The sequence below is a fragment of the Lathamus discolor genome, chromosome 8, assembly GCF_037157495.1.
Source record: "Lathamus discolor isolate bLatDis1 chromosome 8, bLatDis1.hap1, whole genome shotgun sequence".
Lineage (NCBI taxonomy): Eukaryota > Metazoa > Chordata > Aves > Psittaciformes > Psittacidae > Lathamus > Lathamus discolor.
The window spans coordinates 1,980,580-1,996,913 of NC_088891.1; the positions used below are offsets into that span (position 1 = coordinate 1,980,580).

Genomic DNA, 16,334 nt, shown 5'->3' on the forward strand with positions numbered 1-16,334 from the left:
TTGGTCTTTCCTCTACAGGAGCCTTTGCTTGACCCAGCTGCACCCATCATGCAACAACTCTGATGTAGGAAAACAAGGTATCAAGGCAGAGCTGAGAAAGGCAAGATGCTCCCAAGCAAGCCATGGACTGCTGTGATAGGAAGTAAACCCCTGCAGCCTGTTCTCTGGCCACGAGCTCAGGGGATGCTGCACGAGGCTGTGCTGTGGCCCTCAGCTTCCTAAGGGGAGGCACCACTGGGCATCTGAGAGAATGATGCTGACCTACCTAACCAGCTTTTACTCTGGAAGGGCAATCCCTTACCTCCCTGCAGGACGGGCAAGTCTAGATACTTTTATTTGTGTTTGCTTTTGTTTTACATTTAAACCGAGTACTTAGTGATGTCTGCTCTCAAAAGACAGCCAACAACTCCTTAAGGAAATCCTCTCGACACTCATTCATAAAAAGACTTAACAGTTAAAAAATACTCTGGAGCCAGGAAATATACAATACATTCAATAACAAAAAAATATAGATATAAAATACTTGCTTTAAGGCTGTGTACAGTTTAACTGAAGATAATCTGAGGACATGAAATTGCTCAGCAACAAAAGAAATGCGGGAAGAGAATTCCTTAATGTGGTGGTGAGGGAAAGGCAGCAACAAATATCCTGACAGATTTTGTTGATGCTTCTAGAACATGTTTTTAGCGAGACATGATCCAGAGTGTGAGTCCAAAGCATGGGGCTGGTGCTGCTGGTCCGGGATGAGCTGTTGTCACTGTGGTCCCTGGGTCGATCGCCGCTCCTCAAGCATCCTGCACACCCACATGGACACGACTTCTGCATTCCCATCGTTGTACTGCACGATGAATGGGTGGCCCTGGAAAGTGGGGTTTAGGCAGAGTTAGCCAAGATAAGCACAACCCTTCATGTGAAAACACATACAGATTGGGATTTTAACTTTGGGGAAAAAATACACTGGGACATAGAATCACAGTGGAATAGAATCATTAATGGAGTAGTTAGTCCTTTATCAGTGGAAACCTTATGCCTTACCCTGTGTACAGGAATCTCTCAAATGGATGTTTCTACAAATCACCTAAGAAAAAACCAATAGCCCTGCCGAGTGTTAAATTCCTTTTGTTACTTGGTCATGGAGCTCTGCGCCTCCAAATGCAGCAGGACCCAGGGCCAGGCTCTGCAGCACTCATGGTGTCTGTAAGGGGAGGGATTTGTTCATGCACATACATGCCTGTGCACATCATCTGGAGTGATCAGTTGATATAGAAATGAGAATACAACTGAAACATCTTCCTGAGAAGGTATTGTGGGAAAAGGGATAACTATGAAATATTCTCGCCCATGAATCACAGGGCTACCGCAGGCACTGGAAAACCGTGTCTCAGACACCCCACAAACTCAGAACAGCATCTCAGGATGAAACAAAACCACGGCCTGCAATTTCAGCAGCCAGCTTAGGCAGCTCATGTCTCAATCTGGCCCCATTCCTAGAGATGGGAACATGCCATCTTCAGATGAATCTCAAATGAAGTATAAAAAACCCACAGGAAACCGAGTACCGCAATTACACAAATGACTGAAAGAAAGCAATCGCCAGGAGAAACCATCGCAGATGATGAAAACCTCCACTCCAAATCACCCAAAAGCAGCTCGGTTTTTGCAACACTAAACTTCATAGCTCTTGCAAACAACGCCTGAAAGTAATCAGAGGGGGTTTGCCGGGGAGCTTTTGGGAAGGGTGACGTTCATGTGGGAATTACAGGCACCAGGCACAGCACTGAACGACAGCATCTGCACAAGGGGAATGAGCACGGGGGTCTGACGCAGGGCACGGGAAGCCCGATGGTCGTCCGGGTTAGGATGGCACCAAGCAATGAAGCAGCACCAGGCTAAACAGAGCGCAATAAATCCTCACAGCATCAGCTCCAAGCAGTAAAACACTCTATGGGCCAGGGCCAGCAAACACAGGAGCCAGAAGAATAAAATATGCCATTATCTACAAGAGTTATGGAGGAAGTGCAAGGTGCTGCTGCTTCAACTCCTTGGGATGGCTGGAAATCTCAGCTAGAACTTCTCAGGGAGAAGTTTCAGATGTGGAGGGTCCTCCTTCAGATCTTACTGCGATCAGCTCAGTTGCATTCCCAGTTAACCACATAGATAAAAGACAGAAGGAATGCTCTGGATCCTGGACCCCAGCATCAGCCAATCTTAGCTGTAGACAGCAACTTGAAATCTGCCAGAGGGCTCTGAATTTCCCAGACAGGGAGCTAAGTCATGGTTTGGAAAATGGTCCACCAAAGAAGAACAACATCTCCAGAGGTACCAAAGTCCATTTGAGAGCTTTGAAGACAGCAGCAGAGAGTTCAGTGGTACCAAGAGAAGATGGATGACTCTAAAATGATGCATTTAAGTTCACAGATGCTTGTGGCACTGAGCAAATGGACAATGTCTTTTTCCTTCCAACACCTGAAAAAGCTTCGGTCTTGAATGCCTAACATTAAGAACACTACTAAAGACAGACAGCACTCTCTTTTTTATCTCCTGTTCCAGACACCCCGTGTTTGGGTTTCACTGTTTTACTAAACAAATTCAATCTGAAATACTCCTGGTTCTTACCTATGGAAACAGTTCAGGAATAGGTACAATCAGGAACAAGGACTGGCCTTTATTCCCAAGCTGCCATGCACTTTCCAGCATGACCTTCACAAAGCTGCTTAATCTCCCACAGCCTCATGGTTAGAAAGGGAATAAATGACTCTGCTCTCTCAGAGGAGTGCTGTCAGGATCAGTACAAGCATGTTATGCCCAGCACTTTGGTATTTTTTTGGGTGCAAAAGGTGCCAGAGTAAGGTGAATGCTTATTATATGCACAGTAGCCTAGAAATAGCTGTTTTGCCTCTTAAACAGCACAACAGTCAAGGACAGCAGTGAGAACTAGGGAAAGACAATCAAAAGCCCACAGACAAGGCAGAGCAGATGCATTGGGGCAATTAGAAAACAGCTATTAAAGCCAGTCCGCTTCTGCCATGAATCTCCTTTACGATGGAGAGACTCCCCGCAGAGAAAGACGTCTCACACCCACTACATCCTAGTGTTAAAGCTACTCACAACACGCGAAGGGAACTGCAGGATATGCAAGGTTGAAAACATCAGCTAGCCACGCTGCTCCCCCTGTTTGCTTTGTTTTGTGAGGTTATTCCATGGAAGCCTGGGGTTTTACACACTCACTTTCCTCCCTAGGAAGAAGTTTAACTTGAAACTACTCTTTAGGCTTCCCCTGGTTTCAGGCTACACTGCTCTAAGTGAGGATTTTCTTAGGCTGAAGGGATGCTTTGACTAGATTCCCTCCAAAGTCTCCAGCCACTGTGGCTGCACCAGCAGCAGTCTCCTCTTCATAAGGACACTCCAATGGGTTGTCTGCATTTTGTCACTCTTCAGCACCTGGTTCCCCACTTCCCCCTTTTTAGGCACCCAGAGTACTGCAACCATTAACTCCCACAGTCCAAAACACACACATCTCAGAAACCCATGCCTTAAATTAGAGGTATCTTTGGAAGGAAGTATGGAAGGAAGGGGCAGGAAGATTCAATTGGAAGAGATGGAAGAAACAAGGGTTCAAAAAGCCAACCAAACAGGTAAAAATCAAAGGTTGTAAAGGCAAAATGCAGCTACGGCTCTCCAGGTCTAGTGCATGCCCATGCTATGGGATGGGGCTGGATGAACTGTCACTTCAACATAGGAAAAAAATGAGAGTCACAACAGCATGGACATGATTCATAAATTCTGGTCCCTGAGTGCCTCACAAGAGAAGTCCCAGCCCTGACTTCAGCAGTGAGCAATACATTCTAAACCAAACACGAGCAACCTGCTGTACTTACAATATTCCTGTACAGATTTATTTGGCGTTGCAAGGTAACACTGAATAAAGTTAAGTGTGTGGAAGCCTGAAATGCATTCTCTGTTGCAGCAGCCCATTTCTCACTGCCGTGGTGAGATCCCAAGCTGCTGGTGTAGTGGGCACAGATCAGTCCTGCACTCACATCCCTCTGGGCAGTGGCAGAGTTAGGGTGCTGAGCCGTACCCATGCTAATGTCAGCAGGGCCACCGGCACTTATAGAATCACAGAATCCCAGACCAGTTTGGGCTGGAAGGGACCTTAAAGTTCATTCAGTTCCAACCCCCGCCATGGGCAGGGACATCTTCCATTAGAGCAGAGACACCCTCCTCTACACCAGACTGCTTCAAGCCCCATCAAGCCTGGCCTTGAATACTGCCAGGGATGGGACATCTGTCCCCTGTGAACTGGCAAATAAAAGATGGATGTTAAACCTTCCTTAGTAAAATCACTGCAATGGAGACTCAGTGCCCTACCAGTGATGGTTCAGCCAACATCTGAGCCTTAGGAACATGTTAAGAGCTCATTACAACACTGACAGGCATGACCATGGAGGGATGCACAACACCAAGGAAAGAGATGCTTACGAGAGGAGCCCAAAGGTATTGTGGGATGCTCCCATGGCAGACCTGATCCCACCCCAAGGTGTTTCATATTAGCTCAGCCCTCTATACAAGTTCATTACAAAGCAGTTACCACCTCCTCACCAGTTCCTAAATATTCATCCTTAAAAATACCTGGCAGTAAGTAACCCAACATACCCAAGCAGCAGAAAATGGGCTGAAAAGCCACCACCAAACTGCTTCCTCAGGTTCTGGGCTGCCTTCCCCAGGCCGGGGCTGGGTTCCGCAGGATGCACAGCTCCACAGCGATTTCTGCATCCGATGGGAAGCATCCACCAGTGAGTGCACAGCACCTTGGAGCTAAAAAGGTCAGGCAGGACGGAGCCAGGGCTAGCCCCAGAGTGAGTGTCAGCCAGCCTAATTTTGTGTGTCAACCCTGAAAATTAGATAAACAATGACAAACCAGGCTTTTTAAATGAACTTGTCTCATCTCATTCTCTTGATAAAGGGTACATTTCTCCCGTCGCGGTGTCCCACCAGACAGGTTAACTCTTTCAGAGGGGAGCACCTCGCAGAGGGTGATGTAAATCATTTAAATATCTGACATGAAATTAAAAGGGCAGTGCCCCCCTGAACACACAGCTCTGGCAATTCAAACTCACGGCTCACAAGCCATCAATCATTTAGCCCAGTCAATTAAATGGCCATTATTCAAAGGTAAAAGTTCCATAATTTTACCTACCCTTAAAATTCAGCAATTTGCTTTCATGGCCTTCACCAACTGGCCTGAGAAACCTTCATCTCTGATAATAACCCACCCGGAGCTTATTGCAACAGACTTTACATTGCATCCTTGGCAGGACACAGATCCACGGGCCTTTTGCAGCACCAAGTGCCCACTTGCAGCTCTGCTCTGGATCTGCTCACTGGCACTGCTGGTAGGAGCAAGGCTGAACTGTCCAGGGGAGACCAAAGTCCCCCTGGGACCCAGCCCTACAACGCAGTGAGAGCAAGTCCATCACACTTACCCTTGGCTTTCTTACAGTTGAATCACAGGATGGTTCTCTGGGCACCCTGTGCCAGCGCCTCAGCACCCTCACAGGGAAGAACTGTTTAAGAGCTCATCCCAATCTCCCCTCTGTCAGTTAATGACTACGTGACACCCAAACATAACCACAGCACCCAGCAGACCAGAAATGACAACAAAAGGCCTTATGCTTACAGAAGGTATGCTAAGAAACACGCAGCATTGCTGCTGATTGCAACAGTGCCATACTTTTAATGTTCCCTTTTACAGGAATCCTCCCAGACTGTGCAGTTAAAGGCCTGTGCTCCATTTATTACAAAGAGGCACAGACAAACTGTGCATTTCATTTAAAAATTTGAATTCAGCCTAACAAAAACCATAATAAAAAGACCCCAACTGTTGCAGCCACAGACTATCAAGACTATGGCAGTGCCCTTAGACAGCATTTCAAATACAGTTTATTAGTGTGTGATACGAAAAGGGTATTTTTATTGCATGATATAATGCAATGGGACCTTGGGCGCTCTGCAGAAGGACCTTGCACTCAGAAGTGTAATGAACCCATAGTCCAAAAAACATTATACTGTACATTAACCTATCATTAATGGCACATTAGGGCTAGGGGCATTGCACGCTTGCTGGTCAGGGCTCCATCAGGACAGTATGGAGGAAACCACAGTCTTCACAGGCTTAAAACAAATACAGAAAATAAATATTACTGATGGCTACAGGCTGCTTTAAGGGAAGCTCACTCTGCTTTACATGTGATTTTGATGGTGTTTTTTGAAGGGGAGAGGGAGAAGACAATGCAGCAGTATCAGAAATGGCACATCACTGCATTGGCATTGCAGCACTGAATGTCACCACGGTGCATCAGATGCATCCACACAGTTCTTCCTGCACAAACATGGCACCTCTGAGCACTGGGGCGCCTTTTAAGAATAAAAATGATCCTGGAAAATAAGAACTTGGCTGTGAAATGGTGCACCACAGTTATCCCAGCTAGTTCTCCCATTGCTACTGATGTGTCTATGCCATTTACAGCTCTTCTAATTAACTGAGGGCACATACTCGAGGGGAAATTCTTGCCCATTCACATGTTTAATGGGAACACGAGTCAGAGCTCCAAAAGGACAAATACACAGCTCAGATCTGGAGCTGTGCTACCTTCCTAGGACGCCTGGAAACACTAAGTGCTGAGTAACCCAAACTACCCCAGACTGACCCCGTATCCCCCTGCACTGACCTCAGCACGTGCAAGATTTCATCACTCTACCACTGCCTCCAGTAGTGGAGGATTTTACATCTAGAGCTCCTGCCTCCAAGGACAAGCCACACTAAATGCTGCTCTAATTATCTGTGCCAGCTATCCACAAGGCCGATTTCTGCTCCCACAGCCAGGAATAGCAGCGAGGAATCCTCAGGCCAATACTCTATAGCCGACTCCCAAAACATTGTTAATTCACAGGCACAGAAGGTGTCAGAGTCCTCCTCAGGGGCTGCTCCATGCAGCAGGCTTCCCTCCATCACTCGCTTATAAGGCTGGATTGGGGTGAAAAATGTGAAGGCTTCTAACACTCACATCAATCCATGGAGACATGGAATACACACACAGGTGAAAAGACCTGCAAGATGCTATTTAACTGTGATCTGGCTGTTGTACGTCTTGGCTTACTTTTGTAATCTTAGGATGTATTTTGACCATAGGAGGCAACCCTTTAAAGGAAAGGTTGAGCACCTGAAGTCTTGAAACAGCACTGACTGGGAGGCTGAGCATGCATGTCTGGAAAACATGCACCCAGTGTCCCAAAGCTACAGCAAGGTCAATCCTTTCTTTGACAGATATTCTCCTCCACCAATGAAGCCTCCTTGTCTCTTCCACCTGCAGCAATGTCCCTGAATATGTCAAATCATAGCAAGTTTAACCATAAAGTACACCAGGTGTTCCTATGTACTTGTATGGCTGCCTTTGATCTGGGACCAAGTGTTACTGGCCCAGTTCTCTCTCCCAGTTCCTATCCCCAGAACGGCGACTATTCAGGGCACGGACTGCTTCTCGCTGTGCTTGGTAAGGAATTCAGCATCCCTGAGAGCCTGTTCGCAGCAGGCTGCTGGAGTGAAATCGCCCATAGCAGGGGCCAAAAGACACTTTAATAGGTCTTTGGTGCTTCATTAAGTCTGTAGGTGCCTGCAAAGACGTTGGTGGCATAGGGATCCCCAGGGTCTGAAGGCAAAAGCACCCAGAAAACAATGTTTTCAGAGCATTTCGCACCCCTATGAGGACATCACCTGTAGCTTCTGCCAGCTTGGGCAGCAGAAAGCACCACTTTGTTTAGGGAAGGGTGAGGGCAGCAAAGAGGGCAAAGCCACATCTATCGGTGGTGTTTTCTGGGCGGAGATGAAGGAGGGCCAAGAACACATCCATAAGCAAAAATCAAGTAGCATTAGTCCCCTTGAAGTTTCTGCTCTCCTTCCTCATTCCTTATGCTGTGCAGATAATGGCACAGCCCCAGCCTGCTAAACAGTTCCATGCAGAGCGGCAGGAAGTGGTGAGTTTTGTTTGTTGCACGGCCTCCCTAGCATACACTGTAATTAAAATGTTGATTACTAAACAGTTTAAATATATGACAGACAATGCAGTTAAAGCCTACAGTTAGGTCAATATGTGATTTAGATTTGCCATTTAAAAACTCTCATTTAAATTTTGCATACATTAATCACTACCATACTTCAATGTTCTGATATCCACCTGACTACACTATTAAAATAAAACTTGCTGCCCCAGGGAAATCCTACTTATTCTTAATTGTTTCGAGGCTTTGATGGGCTTTTAATCTAAGATTAATTTATGCAATTTTAAATAACTCTTCTTATGATTAATAAGCTTGAAAATTAAAAGGAGTCTAAAGCAATTATAATGAGCATTTGGTCATAACCTCATTAGGAGAAGGAGTGAAGGATACAGCTCTGGAATTCTTACAAGACTACAATTTAAGGTTACTTTCAGAGGAGTCAAACATAGTTCTGAAATTGCAAAGGCAGATTAGCCTAGGTCAGTGTTAGAACTATGGCTACCCAGATTAGCACGCTAATGATTTTATCCCTCTGATGATATTTAAGATAGTGAAAAGATGATACAAAATGTATTAAGCAAAGATAAATGGATAGCACCACTGAGCAGCGAAGACTTGGAGCTGTATTTCTTGTTTACCTTTTTTTTCTTGAGAAGGATTCCTTTTATGTGGTTTTTTATTATTATAATCTATTTGTAGATTAACTTTCTTACCAATGCACTTTTACTTCTTATATGACAAAGTTAAATGCAAATGATTTTTGGCTGGTTCAGCAATTTTGTTGAGCCACCACAATTTTCCTGGCAGTGTTCAAGGCCAGGCTGAATGAAGCCTTGGGTGGGATGGTTTAGTGTGAGGTGTCCCTGCCCATGGCAGGGGGGTGGAACTAGATGATCTTCAGGTCCTTTCCAACCCTAACTATTCTATTCTATGATTCTATGAAAATTCTGCTGCAATTTACAGAATCTGCTTTAAACCATGGCAATCCCCAAGCATATGGATGGACCAAGAGGACAAAGAGCCTAACTTAAATCTGAAAACATCAAGAGGAACTGTCCACACGTCACTCCTCAATTCCCATTTCTACACAGAAATACAGATCATTACGATTATGATGACATTAATACTAAAATCCTTTTTTTAACCTACTTTTGGGCACCGGCCACAGCCAAACGATGTGCTGGTGGCCCTAAAAACAGACCTCAGAGATCCCTTGTGCACCTGACCGATGTGTCCAGACTGGCAGCTCATCACAAGACTCAGGGTAAAGAGGGAATGTTTCTGAGGTCAGATCATCAGGAATCAGTGCAGCTTCACTTCATAGCATGGACCTGACTTCAGACAACTCAATCCCCTCCTACTGCAGGACCCCAGGGGGTGTATACATGGATGTGTCTGATTTTTGCTGGTCTCTTTCTGTGGCATAGAGCAGTCTTAAATTTACTACAGAGTTTTGGTTTTGGCTGTGGCACAGACGGGTCCATTTGCCCATCTGCAGATCATTCTTTCCAGAGCAGTTTTGCTTTTGATATTTGCTGTTAAACCGGTAACTGTCCTTGGCATGGCTCTTGGTGCTTAGCTGACAAAATGAGCTCACTCCCAGCAAAGGTATTCTTTTTGTGATGACTCTTGCAAAAAACTAAGGCAACCAAAATACGATTGGAGTGTGCTTTTGCAAGTGCTGCTGAGGTTAAGAAGAGCTGTAGAAGAGGAATAGAGAGAGTGGCCCAAGGCTGATAGGAGTATGTTAACATTAGCAAGCTGTCGACAACAGAAGCAGATCCGCCGCATGAAATGGTTGGTGCAACGTTTCAGGGATGGAAGAGGTTTTACTTTTGACCAGCTCTGGTCTAGTCTGCAGACACAGCACCCATTAGTAACCAGAGCTCATTAGGTGTGTGCCTGGAGCACACCTAGCTTGGTTGAATTTGAAATCGATTCATGAGCATCAAGACCTGCCTGTGATGAGAATGAAAAAGTGGTACCTTTGAAAGAGCAGGAGATTCACATCCAAAAGGCAATCTGACTTGATCTCTAATGTTAATGGAGATGCACCTGCAGAACATATTCAACTCATACCTCATGCAAGCACAGGACTGCTCTCATTGACACCAAAGAGAGCTAAGGCAGACATAAAAAGCTGATAGAGTATTTCCTTCCAACAGGGGTTATGTGTTTCCCTGGACTGGAGAAGGAAGGTGGAGAAAACAGTTGTTTTCTCCAAGTTTCGAGAAACTGAGTTTCTATTGAGAAAGAAAAATTAAAAATCACTAAGATGGAGTAAACTGAAACAACCTCCTAAATGTTTCTCACCCAGATCTTGGAGTAGAAAATGCTGTGTGCATACGCATGTGTGCTCGCACAGCACACAAATAACAACAATTAACAAAACTAAAAAACCTGGAAAACGATCTGGTTGGAAGCAAAAAGGGAGAATGGAACAGCCTGCACTTTGCTAGCATTTAATGCTGAAGTGCCTGCAAATGAGCAAGTTGGTTTTAGAAGCGCTGCCTACAATCACATTGCAAGACATGCCTACACACTGACTGCATCTAGTGCTAAATAACACCCCCGTGTTTGCCAGGATTACTGAAAACACCAAATAAAGCAAGTGTTAAATGATCTAATATGAACGCACTGTCAAATCAATCCCATCTCAGGACCAGAAAAAGCACAGGTATGAAACGACACCCAAAAAACCACACGGAGCCCTGTTGAAAACACAGAGAAGGTGGCAAAATATATCACCACTAGCTGGCTTGGAAAAAACCCCATTAAAACCCCCTCTAAATCTCTCACAATGTCACTGAACAAACGACCGAGGCCACGCAAACCATTTACATTCTCAGACTTGTATTTTAATGCCACCGTTCCCTACCGGGAGCCTTTCCCGGGTGGAAACCCTGTCTCCCTCCAGCTATGCAGGCAGATGCCAGTGTAACCATCCTGATTTACACCAGCCGAGCGTTTACCCCAGCGTCTCCCATTAAACCCAAACGGGCAGATGCACGTTGATGGGACAATGAACTTCTCCACGGCTGCGGCTCGTCGTGCTTTGCTATCACAGCCTTAATAACAGTGTGCATTCCCGTGCTGCGGGATAGGAGCGCGCGGAGCCGGCTCCGGAGGACAGGCCACAGCTTAAAGAAGAGAGAAAGAGGGAAAAAAACCCCATCATGTTTAATTTAAAAATTAGAAACTGGAGCAGACTGTGAGCACAGAGGTTGATTGAAACAGAATTTAAATTCCTGTCAAGCCCATTTAAACACAGGGGCCCTTCATAGACAATTAGCTGCTCCCTGTGAATGCTGAATAAAGTCGGGCCTGGTCACTGTTAGAAGAGAGCAAGCCTACTGTGAGGAGCTGGAAAAAAATTAACTAAAATCCGGCTGTATGAAATATTCAGCCTCCCCAGTTTATTACAGGGGTTTGGGAAGTGTAAACAAGACAAAAATCGATTCCTCGGTGCCCTCCAATCAATCCCCCAAAATGGTTAGGGCATCTGTTTCTGCTAAATTTTGTTTACTCTGGCAGATTTGCCTTAATTGCAGTTGTTTATCTCCCATTGTCCCCGGGGCCCTAATCTCCCGATTACTAATACTTAACACTCATTTCACATCTAAAGCTACTTCTAATCCTCAACAGGTTTCTGGGGCTCTTAAAATTATTGGAACAAGGGAGAAGGGAGATGCAACCTCTTTGTGAAAGGCACATTTTCTGATCTGCTACCAGCTGGGCCCAATCATCACCAGGGATGGCTGCAACAAAGGTGCTAAAAGGCTCTTTCACAGGCACTGCTGCTCCGCTGGGAATTCTGCGGATAAAGAAGAGCTTTGATGGGCGTAAAAAAAAAAACCCACCCAGAACAAGAGGGCTATAACAGTCCAGCCAAATAAAGTTACTGTCATAATCAACTGCTGTCAATCACAATGAAAATCCAATTAAAAATCTTTCACTGTGGCCCCTCTTAAGTAGAAAAATGTCCCCTATTTATATGCGGGGTTTTTTTTTGTCAACCACACAAATTAGAAAGTGGTATTAATTGATTTTTTACTACTTTAGGCCCTGATCCTCCAGCTGAATTTCTGTGGATGCAAGAATCAACCGGCACAAATCTGATTAAGGGATTTGAGGCATAATGCACGCAGGTCACTAAGAAGCCATATCTCTATCTCCTGCTTTATACTCCGCTTATTCATAGGCAATTATTACTCTTATTTAATACTGCAGGAGCTAATCGGGATACAGACCCACAAGTAGCTGGTACTACACAAATACCAGCAGCTTTAATCTATGCAGTGTGTTTGAATGAATTTTCAATTCCAGTTTCATTATACAAATAAATACCGCACACCGGTTTCAACAGTTGCCTCTCAGAGCAAATTCCTCGATGCAACTGGAATGAACGGGAAGGCCAGAATTCTGGGAATTAAAGATACAGCTTTGATTTTGGAACTGTTTAGAAATTACAAAAACCAAATACAGAAGGAAGACAGCTAACATAAAAATACAAAGGCAAACGCACACGTTCTCAATGCATCATCATTGAAAGATGTGCAATTCTGCTACCAAAATGAGTGAGATGTAAATATTTGCCTCCCTGCCTGGAGAGCTATGGAACAACCAGAAGTGCCAAGTGAAACATTTGCTCGAATTAAACTGCAAAGCCCAGGAGACCCAAGTAACCAAAAATATTAACTGTATCACCCTAAGTTGTTGCCAATTTGTTTTTGCCCAATTTCCTTAGATTTTCAACACTTTCTGGAGCCAAGCTCTTTCATTCTTCATTTCACTGGAAAGCACTAATATATTATGCAGCTTTCAGGGCACATTAGAAAGTCAGATGTTCATATCTGCGGTAAAAAGTCAGTGGGTGTATGAGCAGGGGACTGCAGAAGGCAGTGGATGAATGTAACGCCTTCAAACTCTCCACACACACAAGTTAACCTTGTCACAGTCTTAGTCTTCTGTAATTGCTGGACTTAGTGACACTGATTGAATGTATTTCTCCATTTCCAGAGCTGATATCCCAAGTGATGAAGAAGAACAAACCATAACTCTAAGGACAGAGACAGTTTCTTTTGTTTTGGAAGACAGAGGGAAGGATCCATAACCTTTCCCCATTCCCGCTGAGTGGGGAATAGGTTGAGCAATTCCTCCACTTGAAAGAATATATATTTTTTTTTCTCCAATTGTTAAGCTACCCTGAGCAAGGAAGATGAAGAACACATGGCAGCAACCACATCCTGAGCCCTGGTGTGAAATCCCAGCACCACTGAAGTCAATATAAATATTGTCATTGCCTCCAATGTACATCCACTGTATGTCTGAATTGATAGACTGAAGATAGAGTTTAATATCTATCACCTATATTTAATGGTTGGACTTCATGATCTTAAAGGTCTTTTCCTTCAATCTAAACAATTATACGACTCTGTATTTACAACAACTAAAATACTTGGCTCCTTACTTTTTTCCTTGGGAAATCAGAAGCCCTTTCCTTCACACCTGGCATGTGTTTTTTTGGTGTCTGTCAGAACTTCTCCTTGTCATGGGGTGAATAACTGGGATCACTGTGACAGAGGAGAGTCTAAATGTTTGCAAACAAAGCTATCCATCAATGGTCCAAGCACAGATGATTTTATGCTGGACAAATCACTGCTGATAGGAGATTCTGCACTGGTGAAGGGCAAAAAACCCCAAGTGATAAGTAGGCAGAGAGGGAAAATTCTTGGTTCACCGTGATCCAGCAATGATGCATCAAAATCCAGATAGGTACAGACAGAAGACATTGATCTGTAAAGGTGTCTTCGCAACATTTACGGGATGCGATTCTGGAAAGCAGATTGCTGATGCCTCTCTGGTCTTTCCCAAAAGTTAACGCCAACAAAACACCCCAACCTGTACAGTCATCTCAGCTACTCAGTGATGCCACTGCTATAATGCAAAAGCCAAATTACCTGCTGGGGGAAATCCCATATTGACAAACCTAAGTGGAGGTATTTTATTGGCTTTATTCTGAAGGTTTATATGAAAATCCAGGTGGGATTATGCTGATCCTTCACTTGTTTGTTTAAACCATAGAACTATTTCCTAAGAGCTACAAACACAGTGAGCTGCAAACAAGTTTAGCTCTGCCTGATAAGATGTGCTACTGCCCAGACCCTATAGAATACAGTCACTTAAAATATAGCTACATAAAAACTTTGTATTTTTGATTTATAGTTTTGAGAGTCTATAACATCTTGACACATATCTTAACATATTTAAACACAAAAATATGTGATCCATCTGAAAAAATGACCATTTTGGCTTATAAAGATCAGGATCCCTGGTCTAAATGCCATTCCTGAAATGGAAAGAGGGATTGCTGAGCACAGGAACATAGGAATGGGGAATTTCAAAACTGAAAGAGGCTTTGAAATAAAAAACCCGAAGAACAACATAAGTTTTCCATCAGGTCACACAGATTATGTACAATTTATCCTGCAATCTTCTAAATGAATGAAACACCAACATAAAAAGCATTGGTAATTTAAATTTTAAGGAGAAAAGCTAGTGGTTTCTGGTTGCGTTTGAAATTTGGAGACTTGAACAAAAATTATTAGATCTGTGCTAAAGCAATCGAGTGCGGAAAGCGACTGAATTCTTGGCCAAAAGCACTGCCTCTCCCTGCCCTATATTTTCCTTAAGAAAACCAACCAGCATCCTAAAGTCTGTACTTTTATGCATCCATGGAAAAGCATAATGGAATAACTGCTACATGCCTGACTTTTGGTATTTCAAATACAATTTCTTTAAGTAAATCGCTTTAATTTAAACAGCCACGTGTAGCAGGGGAGAGAGTTCAATGTTGTACTAACACAAAACTCAACCAGACTTCAACAATTCTGCTGGCTTTCTGAAAAGCTCCCTCAATCTGCAAAATAAAAGGCCAAGCTTCCAGCTAAAGAAGAGATTTTAAACAATTACCAAAGCAGGATAGTGATATCATAAAGGCAATTTCTGCGCTAGCTTGTTTTCTGAAACTCTCTTTGCCTCCGAACAGCTAGAACAGATAATAACTATTAGTAAATCAAACTCCTGCAATATCCAGCTGTGTCTCACACATTTACATACAGATAGAATGGGTATATGTTTTTAATATGTATGCGATACGTACTTTTACCACAGCTGAAGTGCATGCTACAAAGGAGGAGGAGAATGGGAATGGAATCAGCATGAGATAATAAAGTGGCCTAGATAAAGTATTAGCCAGCGATTGATCTCAAACAGGGGATGTTGCTTCTCTCTGACCTGATTACTTACTATGCATAGATTCCATTAAATAGAGCTTAGAATGGAAAGCTGCTGAAAAATACCGTAAATACAGTCAGATCTACAGCTTCCTGAGCCAAACCAGCCCGCGGATGCCTATCCGTACACTTGACACGAGCAGGAGTTTAAACCTCACCATACCTCCACATCCCAATTGCTAAATATACATGTACGTCTGCATTTCCCTGGGAGCCAGGCTTGTGATGCCAGGAAACACTGTGGTTTAGATGAAGACTGGAAGTTCAAGGGAGGAAAAAATAAAATATACAGAAGAATTGCTGAGATTTTCCTCATTGGAAGGAGAGAGAAGAGACAGAGGAATGTGCTAACATTGTGCAGCCTTCCTTGGTGCTGAAACAGGAGTATGGTCAATTTAATTGACTGTATGCCTTCCTCTTAAGAGGGAACAAACTGGAGACAAAAGAGCAGATGCTGTAAGCACAAGGGTCAGAATAACCACCAGTGAATTATAAAGATCATTCCTTTCCCTGGATGGACGATTTTCCCCATTGCTTGGTGAAATTATTTTGGTTTTGCTTCTGTGGAACAAGCCCGTTCATCAGAAATACTTGGAAACAATTAAATAATTGATCTATATTGTATAAAATTATTTATACACAGAGAAACTGATGTTCTATCTTGTTTTGTGGATGGGTATACAGAAGAAATGGCATAGCGACTGAGTGTGAATGCAGGAACCTGATTTATGCTAGTTGTTGAGGGAATTTGGTGTTCACTTGCACAAGAATATCTATGGTAATAGAAACCTGACTTTATGCAGGAATTTCACACAGCCTTGGCTTTGGCCCTATTTTCTGACAAAATGTGCTGCAACTTCTGTAAAAAAAATAAGAGCTTCCTAACATGACAAGGGTAAATCCACCCCTGCTGCAACCCCACGACTTCACTGGAGATGCCAATCCGGCGCGCCAGGTATTGTGAGTCGGCTCTTAAAATGC

General features: G+C 43.8%; 1 protein-coding gene across 2 annotated transcripts in view; it reads right to left on the reverse strand.

The window, feature by feature from the left end:
- Window positions 1–662: 662 nt before the first annotated feature.
- Window positions 663–16,334, reverse strand: part of MAP2K5 (mitogen-activated protein kinase kinase 5) — a 120,980-nt gene continuing 105,308 nt past the window's right edge. For both annotated transcript variants that reach the window (XM_065688126.1, XM_065688125.1), the window contains one exon: window positions 663–859. In XM_065688126.1, coding sequence (XP_065544198.1) covers window positions 755–859 — 105 coding nt within the window. In that variant the 3' untranslated portion in view covers window positions 663–754. The remainder of the gene's footprint in view (window positions 860–16,334) is intronic.